The following is a 21,906-nucleotide window of genomic DNA, read 5'->3' on the forward strand; positions in this document are numbered from 1 at the left end:
AACACCTGTTTTTAGGATATTAAGCACAAATTTAGAGAAAAAAAACCTTCTATGTGTTAACTTTATCATTCAAAACTCTATTGTTAACCAGTACAGATCTATAGATTTGTGTTCCTTTTAAATATCCAAATTCTTGTCATGTAAAGAAACTACAAAATGATATTGCAAAAGTCTACCAGAAGCCATAATAGTAGTCCAGTATTTCATGTTAGATTTCAATTTTTGTCAGTTTTTAATTAAGTATATGGAAAACTACAAAGTGGTGTGTAATACAATGATAACTTAACATTATTCAGCAGGTTCAATTCGACTTTATGAAGCAAAATTGGTTAATTCTAGAGGGTGATGCAAACCTTTTGGCCATAGATGTATGTTAGGGAGGTTTCTGACATCAGGATAAATCATGGTACAGTGCAGAATTATGAAGTACAATAGCCATGGTACACATTGTGAGGCACTGCTGCTTGGCTTATCTTTTTATTGTCTATTTTCAATACTGAGAGACAATACATTAAGAGTTTCTAACTACAATGTAATTACGGTGCATAGTTACATTTGTAATGACATTGTTACAGTTTACATACAAAAGGAGCTAACAACTGCCAACAATGTTCATTTTGTAATTAAGCATGTTGTTGTATTTATCAGCACAACAGTGTGTTTGTAGTTAATTGATTTTTACACTTAATTACAATGTAGTTAGGGATACTTAATGTGTCACCTGTTAAGAAATGATAAATCAAGTTTTTGGTACACTGTCACACAGGTCAGAAACCCAACACATAGCATAATATCACAGAATATCTTGTTTAGCCTCACAGCAGCTTTGACAATCGATCCAGCCACATTCACATTCCCCATCTGAAGTGAAAGCAGTAGGACTGGATATTTTATCCACAGTGGAATTTGACGTCTGTCTTAAGTCATAACTTGAGGATATTCATTTGAATACTAATTAAAACCACATGAAGGATTAAGAAGCTTCTGGACATCTTAAAATGCACATAAAGTTAGATCCCTAATCAAGCTAGTGGCAGACATGCCACACTGAGCTGCCTCAGTACAGGTGATCTAAAGACCAGCTGTACTTAGTTTCACTGTTTAATGACTCTGGAAGCTCAATTAACATTACTTACCTCTCAAGCAAGATCTTTTGGGGTTCAGTGTGATCCATTATTTTATGAGACAATAACTGGGACTTAAACCTGCTCTGTTCTGTAGCTATGAAAACATATGCAGAATGAATTGGGGCATATGCAATAATAAAGTGGTTGTACTCTTGAATAAAGTCTGCTACAGTATTCATTGCCATTGTGCTGATGAGTTAGAATCAGTATGTTGGAAATGTGACATGATAATACAGGGCTGGCCAGTGAGGTGCCAAAGAGAGTGACCAAACTAACACATTGCAAGATCACAGAGAGGAATAAACACATGTGTTTCTGCCAATATTTCCCAAGATGTGTCTTCCAAAGACAGAATGCATGCCAGTTCTTTCTTTTTATTATACAAACTGCCAGACTGGGAAACAACATATTCAACAAATTGCCAAGAGAAACTAATACATAAATAAAAGTACATCCATCCATAAGTTCTGCCAGGTGGCACAGGCTAGTCGGTTATATTGAAACTGCAAACTGGAGCAGCAAGGTGGCTTGATAATAAAATGAAGAAAGTGTCAGAGACTGGCTGTGCAGGAACCTTGCTGTGCTTCAACAGAAGTGTGGCACAGGTAATAGGAACAATGACTGCTGCTCTAACTAGGTGGATTTCCGTCCATCTACTCAAAACAGCAATACAGTTAGCAGCTTGATATTTACACTGTACACATTTATTTTGCGTTTTTACCTTAACATCTATGATTGGGACAGTATTTGGGCATTTTATAAGAGAGGGAACTTACAGCAAGTACTACACATGTGGACGTGAAGAATGTATGAAGATAGGGAATATTGAAGATCAAGGCCAATCCTGTTCAAATGACTTCACCTAATTAGGGTGTTAAAATACCAAGAGCATCTTGTGCTATAATTGGTCAAGTAACCTAGTATGGTAACAACAATTCCACAGTAGTACTGATACGATACTATGGTATTGCAATAATATTGGTTTGTGTGTTGGTTTGCAAAACCGTTGGCATGATAATAATGAATATTGTACTTTGTGATAACCATTCTACCATTGATTTTGCCATTTTGGTACCATTCTCCCTGTAATAAACCATTACATTGCTTATTTTAGAGCTGTTTTGTTGCCATTTAAGATAATTTAGTATTATTGTGAGCTTTTTATGAAAACATGTCTGTTCCTGTAACTACCAATCAATTACCTAATTATTATCCTACTTATAGACATGTTAAAGATGTTACAAGACATTGGTATGAACTCCCAGGCAATCCCTTTAATACTGTATAATATAGAAAAAGACACAATGATGGAAGGCATCAGGTCCTAATTCACAAAGCTTCAACTCAGAGTTATTGAAAGAATTATTTTTATGACTAATAAACTAAAATGCTGTGTCATTTAGATAAAAAAAAGATAGAACATTTTAAAAACAAACACTTTTTACTTCAGTAACCGCGCTTTGTTAACTGCTCATCCCAATGCTGTCTAGGCATAAACAAACACGCAGAATGGATAAATGGTGAGAACAAAAACTGAAGAACAGTAAAAAAAAGTTATGCTGTACTCACTTTTTCTTGAATTACTGAGGTTCTGCACACATTTTCGGTTCTGGGGAGTCTTATATCAGTAATTTAAAACAGGTGACACGTTTAAAGTATTTGCAAGGGTTTCAAGGTTCTTCTAGAGATTAGCACTGGCAACTGATTGGAATAACTATGTAATAACTGTACTCCAAACTTCATCTTGCAAACCCTAAACAGTTTTAGTTTTTTGTTTTGACCAGCTCTTCAGCTATTTTTTAAATGAATTAGTATCTGTTTTGGGAAGCAATTGTTTTTGGAAGAACAGCAGAAAGGGTACATGGCAGGTATGGCTGGGCGGTGACGTCACGGCAGAAGCAGGAACTAAAACGCTGACGCCAGGCACTGCAGTTTCAAAAGAAAGACGTGGCTGGCCTCTGTTTTATTTAAATACAAAAATAAATTTTAAGGTTTAAACAAAAAGAAACTGTGCTCACAGAGCAAAATAAAAGGTGTAAACAAAACAAATCTCAAACACAAAATCCACACAGGTCAGGCTGGGCAATAGCCTTCACTGTTCCTGTTCCTTTTTCTTTTTCTTTTTCATTTTAAGTTTTTCTCTCCCCTCGCTCTCTACGCTCCTCTCGTACACCCACCCCGAGTGCAGCGAGCTGCAGGCTTTTATATCGTGGCCTCGGCCACAATCTGCACGAGTTTATTAATTACTGTGTGGATGGGGCTTCCCATCCACGCTACTAAATAATAACAAACAATGCGGCAACGCCGTCATTTAAATACATTTCTAAATAAATACAAATAAACACACAGTGCCTCGCCGTCATAAATACAAATAAATCATAAAACAAACAAACACAAAACAATAACCTGCACAGGGGCGAAGGGGGAAACCCCGTTCTAAAAATAAAAAGTAAAAACTTAGTCCAGGGGTGACACTGTAGAACCCTAAGGGCAACTCTTTCATAGCATCCAGCCAAGTGTGGTTAATGTGTTTCAGCATATTGAGCTGGCTGTGTAAAATGCTCTCTGCCCTTATTTGATCTCCTATTATATAAAGAGCAATCAGGATTGAGGTATGGGGCTAAGGACCAAAAAAATCATCAAAGTACATTGCATTGATGACATTACATCCAGTAATCAGTATATTGAATATGGAGATGTATTAAGATGAGTCTGCATTATTTTGATTTGCATCATCATATTGTATGTTTCTCTTTCAACACCAAAATAATTAATGTGATTGTTAAGCTGGATAAATAAATATGGATAAAGAGGTTTAAATAATTCAAGGAGCCATTCATATTATTCTGTTGGGTAATTTCCCCCAAATCAGCATTCAGTTCTACTGATCCTTGAAAGCCAACAAAGACAAGTCTGATCTTTTTATTGCACATAAAAATAAATTACAAAGAAAATTAAAAGCATCCAAATAGACTGAAGGTTTACAACACCTGTAAAGTGTATTGGTTTTCCTGTAAGCCAAATAGCACATTGGAGTCTGGAAGTATTAGGCTTTCACTGTTCAACTAGAATGGATACGACAGATCAGATTCGACAATAATCTTTCATTTTCGTTGATGGGACGGTGGTCTGTGCTGTAGCAACATGTGAGATTTTCCCTGGAGAATACCAGTCACCCTGGCTGTTGTTCATGGAGCTGAGCAAACAGCAGCAGCAGCACCCGGAAAATGTTTACTTGGGAGGCATCCATGGCAAAACATTAAACACTGCTGAATTATGCACAGCGAAGACATTCCTTACTGATCATCACAGTTTGAATGAACTTCATTAACCTTGCTAGCGAATGCTCACTGTAAAGCCATTCAATCTATTTGCTATTTAATGTATGAGAACCCCACTATACAGTGACACCAAACATTAATAACACTATATAACAATGAGGGGGATGGGGTTGAGCTCAGCAGATTAAAAAAATATGTAAGCAATCGCAGTAGTCTATGTAAAGTTGTATAATATGGCCCATGGAGTCAACCATAGAAAGGGTATTTTCCTAACTGCTGTTTTACAGCAATGAGATTATTTGCATGTGTATGTATAATAGTAAAATGCCTCCAGTCACACAATGTGAATTATTATTTTTTTAATAATGTCAGGAAATTTCCATCACAAATAGAACTATTTTGCATATATATATATATATATATATATATATATATATATATATATACACACACACACAGAGAGATCGCTAAACTCTATAGGAATGCATTTCAGGCACATTTACATTGAAAAATAAAATAGATTATTCTAAGCAGCATTTTTTTTTTGTTTGTTTGGAAAACATACCACATACATTTCCTTTTAAAGATAAAATATCTACAAGTGCTTCTTACAAAAATACAGAATATTCTTCATAGCAGGTTAGCACAAGAACATGTCAAAGGTTATTCAGTCTAAACAATGTATTAACTAACAGTTAAACCACTATTAGTTTGTATGTTTTTATTTATTTATAACTTTTTAATATTTTTACAAAACATTTTTGAAGATGGATAAAAACACAAAGTGATTACAGAGTAGTTTTTTTTTAAAAAGAAGCTTGTCACAAGTTGTTGGTAATAAGCATACTTATAAATTAGGATGCTGTTAATAAAAGCCCACCACAATTTGCCCACTTCACTGCTAGAGATGTGTACATAAAGCAGCTATACAAGATATCTGACTTTTGCGGGCCACCAGAAAGCTCCTTAATACAGCAAGCATTATTGTTTTAACACTGTATGTATTATACCCATATTCTAGCAGTATGGCATGGCACTACAGTAAATTGAGTACATTTGTAACAAGGCAGTCTTAGATGCAAGCCTCACTGGTCAACATGTATCGTTTAGACTTTAGTTACAAACATGCAGAAGCTAGAAAAATAAATAAAAATAGACTTCCATTTTAATCAGTAAGAGATGAAAGGCTTTTTTCTTGAGTTTTCAAAATGACAGACAGCAAAATTTGATAGCTTTTAATTAAAAAAAAAAAAAAAAAACTAAAAATGAATAGCAACAGTTGTAAAGCATATATGAAATTAACAGCACAACTAAATGTTAGGCAAGGGAACAATAGAACTGTTTATCTAATTTAACACATTTTTTATTTAATTATATATATATATATATATATATATATATTTTCATGAGCACTGCCAAATAAAGCCATTACCAGTTCATAAAATTGGCACAAAAACAGGCCTGGGTAATCACATTTTAGTCAGGCCATGGAAAAGAACTGAAAGCTTCTATGAATACTTTTCAGCTCATATTTTCTTGCCAGATAATAATTTGAGTTTTGGACATACTTTCGAAAATGTCTCCCTAATCACTGAGCCTCAGTAATGCAACAATGGGTGTGCTCTCACAGTACTCCATTTGAGTCCTGTGCTGAAACTAAAAAGCTGTGGATTTCATCCTGTATGTACAGTACACAAATGGTACAGCATTAGAGATCCCGCTGCAGCAGGTCCAGAAATGTCAGCAACTGTGAATCAGATTGTCCTGTAGCCGATAAGCCCTTGCCCCCTTGTGACTCTGTTCGTCTGTTCAGCTGGCTGTGATCAGAATATGATCTCTTGTAAGTAGCCAGAATAAACTCTGTAAAAGACTATTCATCTCATAGAGCCACATTTCATTTCTATATAAGTTCAATCATGTCCTCTCTGGCTTGTTTCAACCTCTTGCCATCTAGCTGTTTGCCCAAAAATGTATAGAATGTAAGTAAAATTCAAAACCCCCTACAATGTATGAAAATGTATGTGGTCATATGACGTGTCATGTGATCCACTAGCCCTATATAAGTTGTGCGAAACCTTTAGAATCCTTAACTCTGGACACCTGTTTCCATTTGAATAATGCGTTGGGAGCTACAGTATGTGGTCCAACTCACAGCTGAAGCCATTATTGACTTCTTATGCCTAATCAGTGTGCATTACTTTATGGTTTATCCAAGGCATTTGTAAATTATATTTTAATTGGCGCCACTCTATACACAGTGACTGCAGTTAAGAATGCATAGGGAATTAAAGGAAGGAATGATAAAAGATGTACAAATCTCTTGCAGTATGACATTTACAATGGAAAATACAACCAATTACTCTATGAATAAATACAACTGTCTGACATTCTGACATTAATAACTAAGAAAGTGGCCATGACCCTTAAAAATAGGGCATATATAATCTGTCTACAATAATCAAAAATCTGTTGGGTGGATGAAATTAGCTTATTAGGAATCTTCAGATCATCTGCTTGGTATTCAAAATTCGAAATAGTTCTTCTCTAATCATCACCACCACCAACATATATACTGAAACGGTTTTAAGATTGTTTTTAGATTGTTTACAAGACTTCAGCTACATACTTGACTTAACAAAATATCTACTTCTAACCAAAAACACATTTATAAACCTTTGGGGTTGTAAAATACAGATTAACAGCCTGCTTTAACTATTACATATCTCAAGACTTCCCATAAACACCTCTCAATGAGTTAAATTCACTTGCTATTTTCATAACCAATGTATTTTGACCAATATATTGATACCTTATAACTTATAAGCGTATCCAAGCCAGAAAGCATTCTGTCGAACAACCTGAAGGTATCAGTTCAATTTGGATTTTACTCCAGTGGGTCCAACATACTCATTCAACAGCAAACTGAATCATTACTTTCACAAATCTGTACACTGTGTCATTGCAGTGCAACAGATAAGCTTGTTGTATTCAAATTAAAAGCAGTGAAACAGTTCTGTTGTTACATTTGTTTCTGGACTACGAAAAACCCATGCCAAGTGCTACAATTATTCTAGGTAGGACGTTGAAGGACCAAGATTGGCACACATTAATTTGTTGTCAAATTAAAACATAAAACTGACTTAAAGAAACCAAAATCTAACAGCATAGACATCTATCTGCATGCAGCAAAGAAACAGAAGCATCTGTGTCCCTGATCCAGGCACATCCATTCATTGTGCAGTCTGTCGATGGGTTTACTTTAGTGCAGGTTCAATCTGTTTCCCTCTGGTCTAACCAAAGTCAATCCGCGGCCGATACTGTAGTACCATTGGGTAAGACTGATGGGTGGAAAAAAAACAAAACACACACACACATTAGTTTGTCTCAATAAAATAACATTGCTATACATAAAGTGCAGCCCAACTGTAATACGTCATTCAATAACAATGCACTGATACATTTGTACTTTGTACTGACTTTTTATATTTATGGTTTATTTAAAGAATAAAAACAATGTAATATAAATTTAAAAAAACACCCACGCGACAGCAACAATTTAAACTACTTTTTTATTGGACAATACCAATGACAAAAAGTGAATACAAGAATCACACAACACCACACAACACCAAATTTCAATATTGTTGACACAAAGCTTTAGATCACTGGTTTTAAAGGGTGTTTTATTTATGAAAAAAACAGTTCTTGGTCGTTATTGGTTTCTATAACAAAAGCCTAGAAGAGTTTTATGAATATTTTTTTTATGAAAAATGTAAATATAGAGGGGAAAAACAAGTATAAAATAAATGTCCCTGCAAAAATGCAGGTTTTACTGGATGAGTTCCATTATTAACTTTCACAGAAAGAATGTAACAAATATTAATCAGAAATGGCTTCTGAGAATAGCTGGAGATTACAACAAAAGAGATGCCAAATTTACAAAAAAACATTGAAGTGCCCCTTAAAGAGACGCTTTTTCTTACATGTTGTACTAAACAACTACACAAAAGCAAAGAGCAGTACGAAATGACCCTTGGTGGATTCCTTGCTAATCTGAGGTTGAAATGTGACCACTTTGATGCCATTTCCTGATGTTGGATGAACTTCTGTAATGTTACTCGAGAGCCAGGCATTTGTTTGGCTTGTCACAACTGACAATAGTAGTGGCTCACACGAATGGTACAGGTACATAGATCTGTACAGAGGACTTTTAAACTGACCTATCAGGGATGCATTCAGTGCCAAAGTAAGGTGGCTAAATAATTGGTCTCATACTGTTTCCCCAACAGCACAGCCGTGAAGTCAAACAGTTATGTTAGCAGGTCCTGGCTTATAAAATGAATATGATCATTTGACTTTTGATTCTCTCCACAGGTGCTTCTCAAGTCAAAATGCAACTTCACTTTTTTTTTTGTATTAATACATTTCCCCCTCCCATTTACAATAAGCTGTATCCTTATTATCCAGTCTTTACTAACTGGACTAAATCATTATGATGGATTGCTGTTTTGTACTGCTCAATGAGTATTTTTAATATCATGTACAGTTGCATTTTATTACAATTTATTCTTTGCTCATATTTTCCTATTCGATTTTTTTTGAAAGGCACAGTACATTATAACATAAAGCTCTGTACAAATGTTAACAGCTCCTTGAATTCACACTTGGTGCCAACACCACATTCTTCCAACAAAATAGGCCTTTCTTTTTCCTCTAAGAATACAAAGTAAACTGCATACTGCAACTAAGGCAGTATTAACCTGGAATTCTGCCAGCCAAGCGCCTCTGTATGGTGACTTCACACATTCAACTAGCTGCTCCACTAAGGACTACAGAGTATTTGATTACTGCGCTGACACATTCCACGACCCAACTGCCGACAGTGAGACTAGATCTTTTTAACAGTCAATCAATCCTGCTTGTGTCAGAATTCCTCCCAGTATGGATAGATACTGGGTTGAGTTGAAGGATGTTACTGGGCCAAAGGTGATGAATGAAGGTGAAAAGCATTCCAAGAAATGAACTACAGGTATTCTGAGGGTACTTTGCTTCAGGGGTAAACAACAACAGCAAAAAAGAATTACTGGAACCACATGTTAGTAATTATACTTTGTGTTATCTATTAAAAAGCGGCCGAGTGTTCTTTAATGAACAGATACCTCACTCTCTTTTTAAAGTTATACACAGACTTTGTGTATTTTTCTGTGTGCATGACTGAGTTCCCTACAGCTTGTTTTGTGCCAGTACCAAAGCTGAGCACTCTACATCGGCTAGATAAGCCACAGCATGTGTGGCTATACCCCAAGCCAAGGGACCTAAGACCAGCCCTGCATTACAGAATAAGTATCAATGCTGCATTTTGCAGAACCAATTAATATAATGTTAGCGACAGCCATTTGGTTTTCATTTCCAACCCCTGTACTTTCCCATATTTTACAAAAGGCCGCATTCAAATGTATTACAGAGTTACTTGTGGGTTTTTCTACACTGTCTAACTTAATATAATGTCATATCGATGAGGCATCCATTTAGTGTGGATTAACAGTGTTTCATCTGGGTTAGGATCCCATTTTCCACATTCCACAGACATTCATTTTTTTTTTTTTTAGGTCTAATGGGACTTAATCCTAGTCAGCTCTGAAACCTTGCCCTGTCAACCCAATTCCTCACAGATTTCCTAAAAAAATTGCAAGAGAATAGCCAGGCAGCTCATACAATTTTCTCCGTTTTCCGAATGGCATACAATTTCACAGCTGAGAGAGCAAAAGCACAGGTAGGTGGAGGTGCTGTGACCAGGGCTGAAAGCATGCCAGGGGCTAAGTTGGCTCCGGAAACCAAGATCTTTAGCGTCTCAGTTCTTAAATCCAATTACCAGGCCCTGCACCTCCAGGCCAACTTTGAGGTTAGGACAGGTCCTCCTTCTGGGCTACAGCAAGTAGCAGATCAACACAGGTCAGCTGATTTCATGCTAAATGATACTGGAAAGCACTGTATTTCATACTTCCATTTGAAATGTTAAGACATTTCAAAGACAATGTTATAGAAGTCAAAGTTGCTGGTGCTTTTTGGTACAACATTACTTTAGGGTTGTAGCTCAATTTTACTCAGATGGTCAAGGAGGAGATTAGATACCAGGAAGAACCGTGTTGTAATTTGTATATCTGAATAAAAGTAAAGACTTTAACCCTTGTTTAGTTCTTTATCAAGTACAAAATCTAACCACTACCTCATGGGTATTAATCCTCTGATACCGTCTATTATTAATATTATTATTATTATTATTATTAATTTCTTAGCAGACGCCCTTATCCAGGGTGACTTACAAGATATCACATTATTTTTTACATACAATTTCCCATTTATACAGTTGGGTTTCTACTGGAGCAATTTAGGTAAAGTACCTTGCTCAAGGGTACAGCAGCAGTGTCCCCCATCTGGGTTTGAACCCACGACCCTCCGGTCAAGAGTCCCGAGCCCTAACCACTACTCCACACTGCTGCCCATCTAACCTGAATAGATATTCCAAAGCTGCACACAGTGCCAGTGACGCAGTCGCACCCACCTCCGAGACTATAAAAAGATTGCTGACACTGATATCATCATCATCATCATTTTTCCTTTCACCGACCTGACGAGAGAGATCTACAATCTTTTTGCTTGTGTATCACACGATTAATGCGATTCATAACGTGTTTTAGATAAATTCTTTCAAATATTGTGCACTCAGCTGTAGTTTTTTGGAAGTCCCGCAACGGCCTTGTGCTCTGCGCGAAGCCAGCAGCTCTGCTGTCCCTTCCCTGGGATCGAACACCTTAAGTCGGCTACTTGTGCTCTCTCTAAGCTGCGAGCTTTGGTCGGAGCGTAAAAATAAAAAATGTGTTTTTTGTTATAAAAACTATATTAAAATAACGGTAATTGTTGTTTACTGTATTGTGTGAGACAAAAATATTTCCCACAGAAACACTGACGCGGCTGCTGGGCTCAGCTGTCCTGCGTTAGACCGAGACGCGCTGGGTCAGGCTGCTTGCAGTTTTTCTCAGTGTCTCGTTGCCACATTAAGATCTGCTTGCAGAATGAGTGTGAAGACTGTTAGCTAACAGTAGGCTTACCTCGGTTTTCGAACTATTGGTCAGCCAAGAGCATTATAGGTAAGCATCCCTATATCGCTCCTGGGGTAACTGTAGGTAACTGGGGTAACTCAGACCTGCTCATGTTCATGCCGGTACTTTGTACAACGAGTGAGGTTACCTTTGCTGATTCACTAGCGGTTGCTGGGCTCAGCTCTGCTTCGGGTCTGACTGCCTGCAGTTTTTTTCTGAAGTCTCGTTGCCACACTGGTTTCTGCTTGCAGGACCATTGCAAAGGCTGTCAGTGTCAGCAGACTTCCTCCAGTCTTAGGGCTGTGTTGCGTTAAACCAGACGCTATACAGGTGGGCATCCCTGTACTTTGCTTCTTCGGTAACTGTAGGTCACTGATCTACCACTGCTCTTAGTGAACAAGGTTTCCGTAATTGTAGTGTACTGCGCTGTGCACCGTACCATTTCCACCGTACCGTGTGTATACAGTTCTGTACTTGTGCTTAGACAGGTACTTAAGAACAGCGAATCTGGCTTGAGTTTGAGTCACACTGCCTGTCTAGTATCAAGCAGGCTTTGTTGATGGTCCAGTTGCTGTTTTTTAAGCAAGCTGACGCAGCAACTGTACATTCTTATGGTACATTGCTTGCTATTTGCATAATGACCGGGTTTATCCATGTGACATATGCAAGGCCAGTCTGCCTGTGGACAAGCAGATGCTCTTCCTGCCTGAGGCAACAGCACGCAAAGGAGGCACTGGTAAACCGCATTTCTGCAAGTTTTGTGTGCATTCTCCAAGCGTACGTTGGATAAATGTTTCTCCTGCAGCTCTATAGAGCGCTCTGCGTCCCTCACCTGTACAGCGTTCTTCCCCATCACTCTCAGAGAGGTGGCTGCGTCCTCAACCCCCTCACCTCATGCCGCTGTGGTGTCTCAGGAGGTAGCAGCTCTGCTGCAAAAACAGGCCGTTCATATGGTACACCCATTCCAATTGGAGGACGGGTTCTACTCCATGCCCAAGCAGGATGGTGGCCTCAGACCAATCCTCAACCTCAGGTAGGTCAACAATGTTCTGAGCCAAAGGAGGTTCAAATGTGATGATGCAACAGCTAGTTGCAGTCAGTCATTAAGGCCAGGCAATTGGTTCACCAAGGTGGACCTCAAAGACACCTATTTTCATATTCCCATAAAAACCGTCACACTCAAGTACCTGCAGTTCGCTTTTAGGGAACAGTGTACAAGTTCAAGTTTTGCCGTTTGGACTCTCTCTAGCTCCCCATGTCTTTTGCGAGGTGCAGGGAAGCTATGCCAGCCCCATTGAGACTCAAAGGTATCCGAGTACTCTATTATTGGATGACTGGTTCGTCTTGCCCAGTCTCCAGCTCAGACATATGCTCACACGTAACTGTTCATCAGCCTACGGTACTTTCTACGGTTCGGGTTTACAGTGAATCTGCAAAGAGCCAGCTCACACCTTCTCAGACACCCTCCTCTAGGAGTGTGCTTGGACTCCGAGTCCATGCTGTCCACTGTTGTCAGATGGCAGAGTGCAGAGAATAGCCGCCTGCTACAGTGATTCAGCTCAACAGAGCACTCATGGTAATGACCTTCCAGAACTTTTGGGCTTGAGGGCAGCAGCTTTGGGCAGTGTCACCAAAAAGGGAGGCCATCACCATGAATGCGTCCAGCCTAGGCTGTAGAATTGCACTCCACATAATGGTTTGGAACTGCAGGCAGTTTAACTAGCCTTGTAGCATTGTTGCAGAGGGTTCACAGGAAGCACGTGCTTGTCCGTGCAGACAATACAAAAGTGGTGGTTACGTCAACCACCAGGGCAGCCTCAGGTTCCTCAGTCTCCATCGAGTAGCCCACAAGTTGTTGCTCTGGGTGCACGATCACCTCCTCTCCCTGCGAGCAGTACACCTGCCTGGAGTGATAAGCTAAGCGGTGGACCTCTTCTCAAGGGGAGTTCCCAGTGCCTCAGAATGGAGGTTTCACCCAAAGGTGGTGAGCCTCGTTTAGCAATGGTCCAGGAGAGTAGTGATAGACTTACCTCCCAGGAATCGACCCATTGACCCCGCTGGTTCTCCATAACAGGAGACGGGGACCCACTGGCGACAGATGCCTTGGAACACCAGTGGCCGACGCAGCTGCTGTATGTCTTCCCACCGCTCGTCATGCTCCCACTGTGTCTGGAGACGTTGTCCCTCGCTGGAGGCTTAACGTGGTGCTTGAAGCACTTATGAAGCCTCCCTCTGAGCCCTTGCATTCAGCTGAGCTGAAATATTTATCTTTTTAAGCAGCTTCCTTGCTTGCAATCACATCCGCTAAGCGGGTGGGTGAGATGCAAGCATTTTCAATTGCGTAAGCCTGTTTAATTTTTGCACAAGCCAGGACAAAGGTTGCTCTTCATACTAATCCTGCTATCTTGGCATTCCATGTCAACCAGTCCAGATTTGGAGGCTTCTTCCACCTCCTTCCAGTCTGACAGGGAGCTGCAGCTCCATACGCTCTGCCCAGTGCGGGCCTTGCCGTGCTACATTGACAGGATGAAAAGTTGGAGGGAGTGTGCATGATGTGTTATCTGTTCTTGAACAAAGTTCTATGATCAAGCCCTGCCTAGGCAGAGGCTGTCCAAATGGATCACAGACACATTCAAGAATGCCTATGAGCTGGCCAACTTGCCCGCTCCAGAAAAGCTCACTGCTCATTCCTATGGCAAATTTGTGGGTTTTATTCCAGGGTGCATCTCTCATTGACATTTACAATGCAGTGGTGTGGGCTACTACCATACCTTACTAGGTTAAATCGAATGAATGTCGTGCATCCACAAAACCCTGGTTTTGGAACAAGAGTGTTAAGGGCGGCCTTGAGCTCGACCCTTAAATTGTGAGTTCTCCCTCAATTTTTTAGCCCTAGCTACTTGGACTGGGGTTCCTCATGGTAACGCGCAAGGTGGTCAATAATGTTCGTCGTTTAGCTTCATGGCTCCGACTCTCTGGAACTCTCTCCCAGCTTTGGTGCGTGATGCTCCCACCGTCACTCGCTTTAGATCAACTCTCAAGACCCACCTGTTCTCTCTTGCTTTCCATGCTCTTTAAGCCTGATATCTGCTACTACTATTTCATGTATTATGCTACTATCACGTACTATGCACTTTCCACTGTTCTTAATGCACTATGCATTTTTCACTGTATTGTTTTATGCAATTTTTTTTTTTTTTTTTTTTTTACTGTATATCATGTATATGCATTTCTCTGTATTTAAAGTATTATGGATTTTCTTCTTGTTACTGCATCTTGTAAAGCACTTTGTGATGGTGGTCCACTATGAAAGGCGCTATATAAAATAAAGATTGATTGATTGATTGATTGATTGTAGCATTCCTGTTGGTCTGCAATATTGCCTTGCGACAGCTTTGGTATTCATACCCATGAGGTAATGGTTACATTATGTACTTGATAGGGAACGTTAGGTTATTATCATAACCCTGGTTCCTTGAAATCGAAATGTAACCATTAACCTTCAAGGTTGCTGTGTTCATTATTGCAGAAAGTCTTGAATGAAAAATGATGATGATATCAGTGTCAGCAGTCTTTTTATACCCTCGGGGGTGGGCACAGCTGTATTACTGGCACTGCGTGCAGCTTTGGAATATCTATTCAGGTTAGACAGTATCAAAGGATTAATACCCGTGAGGTAATGGTTACATTTCTATTTCAGGGAACCACGGTTATGATAATAATATGACATTCTCTTATATGTGTACAGACAATCAATCAAATGTTTGGCATTACATGGATATGAATTCACCGCGTAACAAATTTTAAAACATTTTTTGGTTCCTGGGTAGTAAGTGTTATTTCCTAATTGCTTATGCCTCAAAAGTATAGAAAATGGCTATTATTCCCCACAAACTTTGCTTTTGTGACCAGACAGTGATATTTTGAAATTTACCTATTTTCCAGAACATTCCAGATGCTGAGTAAACTTGGAGTAACTTCTAGAACTTTCCAGTAATATAAATAGTAGTATAAATACAGGGGCCTTAAGCCCACCAGTTCAGTTTAGTTCCAGCTGCCTAAGTGGATACATATCTGCATTTTTCTGAGATGGCATCAAGAGGCTGCAAGCATCCGGCAGACGTATTTTGAGACTTCAAAATGGTGGCATTCCTGATGGGTCTCCAAGGCGGTTTTACCAAGCTTCCCTGCTATCTTTGCCTTTGGGACATCAGGGAGGTGCTGATGCCACAACTGCACATCAAATTGGGCCTTATGAAACAATTTGTCAGAGCTCTAGATAAGGAGTCGGCAGCCTTCAAGTACCTTCAAGACTTCTTCCCTAAGCTGTCTGAGGCAAAGGTCAAAGCCGGTGTCTTCGTCGGACCACAGATAAAGAAGATCCTGGAGTGCAATGAATTCCCCAAGAAGCTCACTAGTAAGGAGAAAGCGGCTTGGAACAGCTTTGTCGCAGTGGTTCGGGGCTTCCTGGGCAATCACAAGGCCAAAAACTATGTGGAGCTGGTTGAGACTCTGGTGAAGAACTACGGCACAATGGGCTGTAGGATGTCCCTCAAAGTCCATATCCTTGATGCTCATCTTGAAAAATTCAAGGAGAACATGGGAGCGTACTCGGAGGAGCAAGGCGAGCGCTTCCACCAGGATATACTGGACTTTGAACGCCGCTACCAAGGACAGTATAATGAGAACATGATGGGAGACTACATTTGGGGGCTGATTCGTGACAGTGATTTACAGTATAATCGTAAATCTCGAAAAACTACTCACTTCTAAATCTTTTGTAGTCATTTTTGTATTACTTTAGTATAAATACATGTTAATTTGGATTCATAGGTTGTTTTATGTGAACGAAAAGACACAAATTCGCCCGTTTTCTCATTGGAAATAGGTAAATTTCAAAATATCACTGTCCTGGTCACAAAAGCAAAGTTTGTGGGGAATAATAGACATTTTCTATACTTTTGAGGCATAAGCAATTAGGAAATAACACTTACTACCCAGGAACAAAAATTGTGTTACATAGTGTTATAAATAGAAGGGCCAATTTATTAACAACAAATTAAGAGGTTTGATCCAACTAATGGCAAACCCTTACTCTGGCAGTGTAACTACTAGACAGATTTTCTTCAGGAAAGACAAAGAGTAATGCAATGGAATACGCAGAGAAATGAATCAGTACTTACACTTTCACCCCGAAGTCTCCATCTTGTCATATAGATAAATTCCATAGTATGATCTTTCCCCATGATCTCACCGTTGCATAGTACATCCAGCTGTGACCAAAAGAAGACATGACATTATAGTTACAGATAATACTGCCACAGGTAACAAAATATTGTTAACAAAATATCTGTTTCTAAAGTGGTGAGCAATGAATCTGTTGTCAGTACAAGAAAGCAACTCACAAGTATACCATAAGGAATCACAGAACAATGCAAAACAAAACATATATAAAAAAGATCCCAAGATGCATTGCAAGATCCCAATATGCATTGCAGATCCCAAGATGCATTGCAAGAGGTGTTGAATTGGGGTAGACGAACATATGACATGTATCAAAAGGGGGGGGGGGGTAGCATACTTCTAGACAACTGGACAGACTCTATGTTTAACTGTTTCGTTTTCTGTATATTCTATATTAAAAGCTTTCATACTCTACTTTCACATTTCATTTAAAAAAACGATCGGACTGACACTTCTGTTCCGCATTGACTCTGGTAGATTTATGCTACACATAATCTAAAGCTTTATCAGAATGTGTTGTTATGGTTGCTACAGTACTATAGATGTGTATGCCAATCAAAGTGGAAGCAGAAATGGATTTACTCCCAAACAAAATTTTATTCACAGCACAGACATCACAAAAGGTAAGTAAACTTTGGTGATCGTATCCAAGATGCATGAGGTTTACAGGACATAGCTTACCTCATAAGAAGTTGGAAGCTTTAACTTCAGACTAAGAAACTTCTTTATTGTTCCAACTGTCACTCGAGTTGAGCAGCGTATAAATTTCTTCATTAAGCCCTGGAGCGGGAATTGAAACAAGATCGTTTTCTCAAGGTTGGGTAGAAACTCAGACTGTTAGACAAGACAGGAATTAAAAAAAAAAAAATATTTCCATTATGGTTCAAAAACATAAAAGAATATTGGAAATAATTCCAAAAACAATCCTCAGTAAACCATACAAAATCCTAACCCTGATCTTATTCAAACCCTAACTCGTGTATATAGATGTTGAATTTACAATGTCTCCCTCAGAATGCTTGGAAAACTTTATAATGTTTATTTCTCCCATTAACATTAAAGTCTAGACATACACTTGCAATCCTGCTGACTCCACCCAAATAGTGTACTCTTATATGCTGTAGTTCAGCTAACCTTCACTATGTTTTCTGCCGACTGACTGCTGTTTCTTAAGCAGTCAAGGCAGATAGCTATCTGGGGGTCACTTCTGTGGTGATCGTGGTCTCCATCTTCCTCATCTTCATCATCCATTCGGGCTCTCTTGGCTCTTGGACTGTCATCTGTGGTAAACAATCAAGATGTTAAGAAAGCTGCAAACTCATTCAAGATAGTACAACCAAGGGTGCCAATGGTGAAGTAAACACACTTTAATGTGCCTATTCCATTTGCCTGCACCTTAAAAACTGTGTGCTTGTTTATATTTGTTACGGTGTGTGTAGAAAAACATATTTAGAAAAAGGGGATCCAGAGAATCCTTGCATAAAGTTACATAGTTACAGTAACACACCACTGCAATAGCAAAAGTGTAAACAACAACAACAAAAAACTCGCATTAACCTATTAAAAGCCTTGTATTTTGTTTTAGCATGCTTTGACTATGCTTTATTACACTTTACTATGGTAATCTTTTAAAATGGAAGTAACTGTGTTGTATTATGAATCAATGCCAGTGTCTTGTTAGGTCTGACGCTTTAGAAACTATTGAAAATCTCATGTAGTATATAATTAGTGAGTAAGTGAGAAATGTTTGTGTTTGTATTGAAGTGTCATTTCACTGTGTCAAATAACTTTTAATATGGAAATAAGATATTCCTTTAGGACAGACAACCCCCATCTCTGACTGTAAAAAAAGCAGATTTATGGAAATGAATGTGCTTTATTTGTCACCAAGTGCAATAGATGGCAGTCAATAGTCTATGTGTGTAGTGTTAAAAAAGTAAACAATAAGCAGTAGCCAACGTGTAAGAAAATAAACCGCCTTTTAAAATCTGTCTATGAACTGGTTTAGCTCTTCAGCTTTAACAAACCAAGTGTAAATGTCTCTGTATAGTTTACCACTAATATCATTTAGAAACCCCCCCAAACTATGATCTCTCCTCAGCTGACAAGTCTGAATAATTAAGCAACCCTGCCTAGTTTAACCACAATGACTGCCTGCACTAGTCATTTTTTTCCATATTAGCTGTGCAATTATCTGTTAACAATTAATTACTATCATCACAATGCACCAAGCTCCAGACACTCCCTGCCAAATGAATACTCTGACAGACAAAAATTAAAGCTTATTAATGATCAAACATTGTAAATTAATATGGGTCTCGCTTAGTAATACTGGAGGCTGAATATCACCAAAAAGGCGTTTATCTTGTCTAACTCACCTCTTACCTTTTTAGTCCCTATATGCATCTCTTCAGTTCTGTGTAAAGTTTATCTCCCTATCTTGTTCTGTCTATGAACCTATCTCAGTCTGAAAGAATGAAACTGTAAAAACAAAGCAAACTGTACTCTTTTTTTATCTTCACTTAATTTTATAAAACAATGTTAACCCTCTCTCTCTCACAGATGTTTTGAAACCATGCACCTGATCATCTTGTAGCAAAGAGGAACTGTTTTATTGACGTAATACTGTAGAACTTTACATTTCTAAGGAAGGACTAGAGTGCAGATGAACGCTTTTTAAAATTTACCAGTTCAGTTCTGTCTAGCAGGTGCCAGAGATATTTAATCTTCTTCTACCCTTTGTCTGATCTATATTGCTGTGATTCATCACCGCCTACAGGATCGCCTACATTTCTTTTTAGTCAAACTGCTTTTCTCAACAAATTCTCTTTGAGCTATTTGTCCCTTTCCGGGACTTTTAAACCTTAAAAAAGAAAAGGCTTCTTGGTTGTCCAGTGTGTTCCCATTGCCTAAAGGTAGTTTCAATTGCAGGCACATAAGCAGCTGGAACCCTTCCTACCACTACCTGCAGAAGGCAGATATGGATGTCATGAATACCTTTTTTCCACATGGTGTTTTTGATACCATTTTACAGAAAACAACTATAATACTGCCATTTCCAATGCTGTTTAATAGGGTAATAACCTTCTTCTGTTTTTAAAACTGCACGAGGCAATACACCTTTAGATCGCTTACAAAAGATAGGCGTTCAAAATATCTTCTCCCATCTGCATAGCAAGCAATTGCATTTTTTAAGCATTCTTTTCTTTTCAGTTCAACAGACGAATGCAATCCTTTGCACTCTGAGATTTTTTTTAACCCATCCTCTGCACAGTAGAGATCCGTCTCCTTTGAGCACTGCAGGTTGTTACCTCTTTCGTTACTTTGCCAGGGACAGGACTAGGTACTGCAAGATAGGTATTAAATAGTACAATGTAGGTGGTACATTTTGTTTGGTTGATGTACAGGAGCTAACTGACAGTACTAAGAAGCTTAGCTAGCAAGCACGACGAATTGATAAAAGTACCTTCAGGATCCACTAACTTAGAGAAGGCCATAGTGCCGTATCATGTTCAGTGTTCTGCTCATGTTGCAGCTGTCTTTCTGGTCAACTAACAGTACTGGTCTTAATAAGGGTTTCATGTTTGTGTAAGGAACTGCTGGCAAGGTATGACGGATGGACAGATTCTTTTATATATCCCCAGATTCTGACACCCTCTATAATTTGGGGTAAAAGTTGTTTTCAATGACAGCGTGGAAACCCCCAAAGATGATGATACTATTACGATAAGATAAGCAGATGCTAAATGCATGTGCAACTCCACCTTATCCCCCTCACCGAGGAAATGCATCCCCAGCTGGAAATCATTGACAATATCTATTTTCCATATAAGCTGCAGTCCTATATGTTGAGAAGGAAACAATGTATATTTATGAGCCAGATCTAATGGTAGCCACCCAAGTCTTTCATATAGCAGTAGTGTGTGAAGAAATGTTAATTACCTGTGCAATGACGTACATGGGACTACAAAGGGAAACAATTTGAGGTCATTCAAGATATTACCAGTATGATATCCCCAATTCACAATGGTATAGGTAACCTGGATGAAACAGCTGCACTGTCCTGTCCTTGACTGTGTTATTGTGCTAGTCTGCTTAATTTGGTTGTATTCTGTGAAAGGGGAGGGGGGTCTTTGTTATTTGAATGGGACTGAATGGGACTATACAAGATATGGGTGCCATTCATATTTACCTCCTCCATTTTCTCTTGATTTGGTCTTCCTCCAGAATTCTATTTCCTGTTGTTGCTCCTCTAGCCAAGAAACAAAGCACAATAATAATAATAACAAAAAGATTAATACTGTTCCTTTAACACAGTTTTAGTATGTGCAAACATCATTTGTGAAATGTAACTTATAAATATGTAAAATAAGCAGCACACACCAGAATCTCATGATTCATTGGCTATGTGCTGTATAACAGGGCAGATGTATTTGTATCCAATGGTCATGCACCGCTCCAGAACAATTTAAACACTGATAATTACAATGTTATTACAATGTGATTACATGCCTCCAAAGGGCAGTACCAAATTCCTGTCATAGCTCTAATTTTAACTGTCAGTGCATGGAATCTGAAACTACAAAAACAATTATTTATAAACTGCCAACCACCTCCCCCCCTCCCCCCCACTGAGTTCTAAATAAAAGTGCTCTGTAGATATTCACAACATATCAGGTTTTTTTTTCTTTCAGTGAGTGTTAGCCACTTTCTATTTTTAGCACAACTGATCTTACACATTACTAGAGAGTGTCTTGTGCTTTCTCTTCACAACTGAAACAACCTAAATCTAAATAAATGGCACAAGTATCGTTCAGTAAGATGATGATCAGTGTCAGTTAGATAGAAAAATATAATCAATAAACATATCATCTCAGAATTACCTATCCAGCCTTTTCAACACAGCCTAGCTCTTTTCAGATTAAAATGAACTGAAGTCTAAATCCATCCTTTTAATAAATCATAGTACTTTGTACACCACATGTGTCAGAAGGATCTACAGAAGCTATTCCCAAATACTTTAAGCTTCCTACACTGCTACTGACACAGAGTCCTTAATGTAGGCCACTTGTCACTCTCCTCTGTGGCCAGCACATTTGTTAATTTTGTGAGGAAAAAGAAACAACAATGTCTGCTTTAAGATCCTTAACAATT

The 21,906-nt window shown here is 38.7% G+C and overlaps 1 protein-coding gene across 5 annotated transcripts in view; it reads right to left on the reverse strand.

Moving 5' to 3' along the window:
* LOC117415311 (polycomb group RING finger protein 5-B) overlaps nt 1–21,906 on the reverse strand; it is a 62,812-nt gene that overhangs the window by 25,791 nt on the left and 15,115 nt on the right. For 2 of the 5 annotated variants that reach the window (XM_059026428.1, XM_059026430.1), the window contains 4 exons: nt 20,945–21,004; nt 17,887–18,032; nt 17,434–17,586; nt 16,692–16,781 (listed from right to left, as the gene is read on the reverse strand). In XM_059026428.1, the coding sequence (XP_058882411.1) occupies nt 16,692–16,781; nt 17,434–17,586; nt 17,887–18,032; nt 20,945–21,004 (449 nt within the window). Of the gene's footprint in view, nt 1–4,033; nt 7,747–16,691; nt 16,782–17,433; nt 17,587–17,886; nt 18,033–20,944; nt 21,005–21,906 lie in introns of those variants that run through there. The other 3 variants (XM_034025468.3, XM_034025467.3, XM_059026429.1) reach the window with 3 other exon arrangements.

Source organism: Acipenser ruthenus, chromosome 7, assembly GCF_902713425.1.
Source record: "Acipenser ruthenus chromosome 7, fAciRut3.2 maternal haplotype, whole genome shotgun sequence".
NCBI classification, from domain to species: domain Eukaryota; kingdom Metazoa; phylum Chordata; class Actinopteri; order Acipenseriformes; family Acipenseridae; genus Acipenser; species Acipenser ruthenus.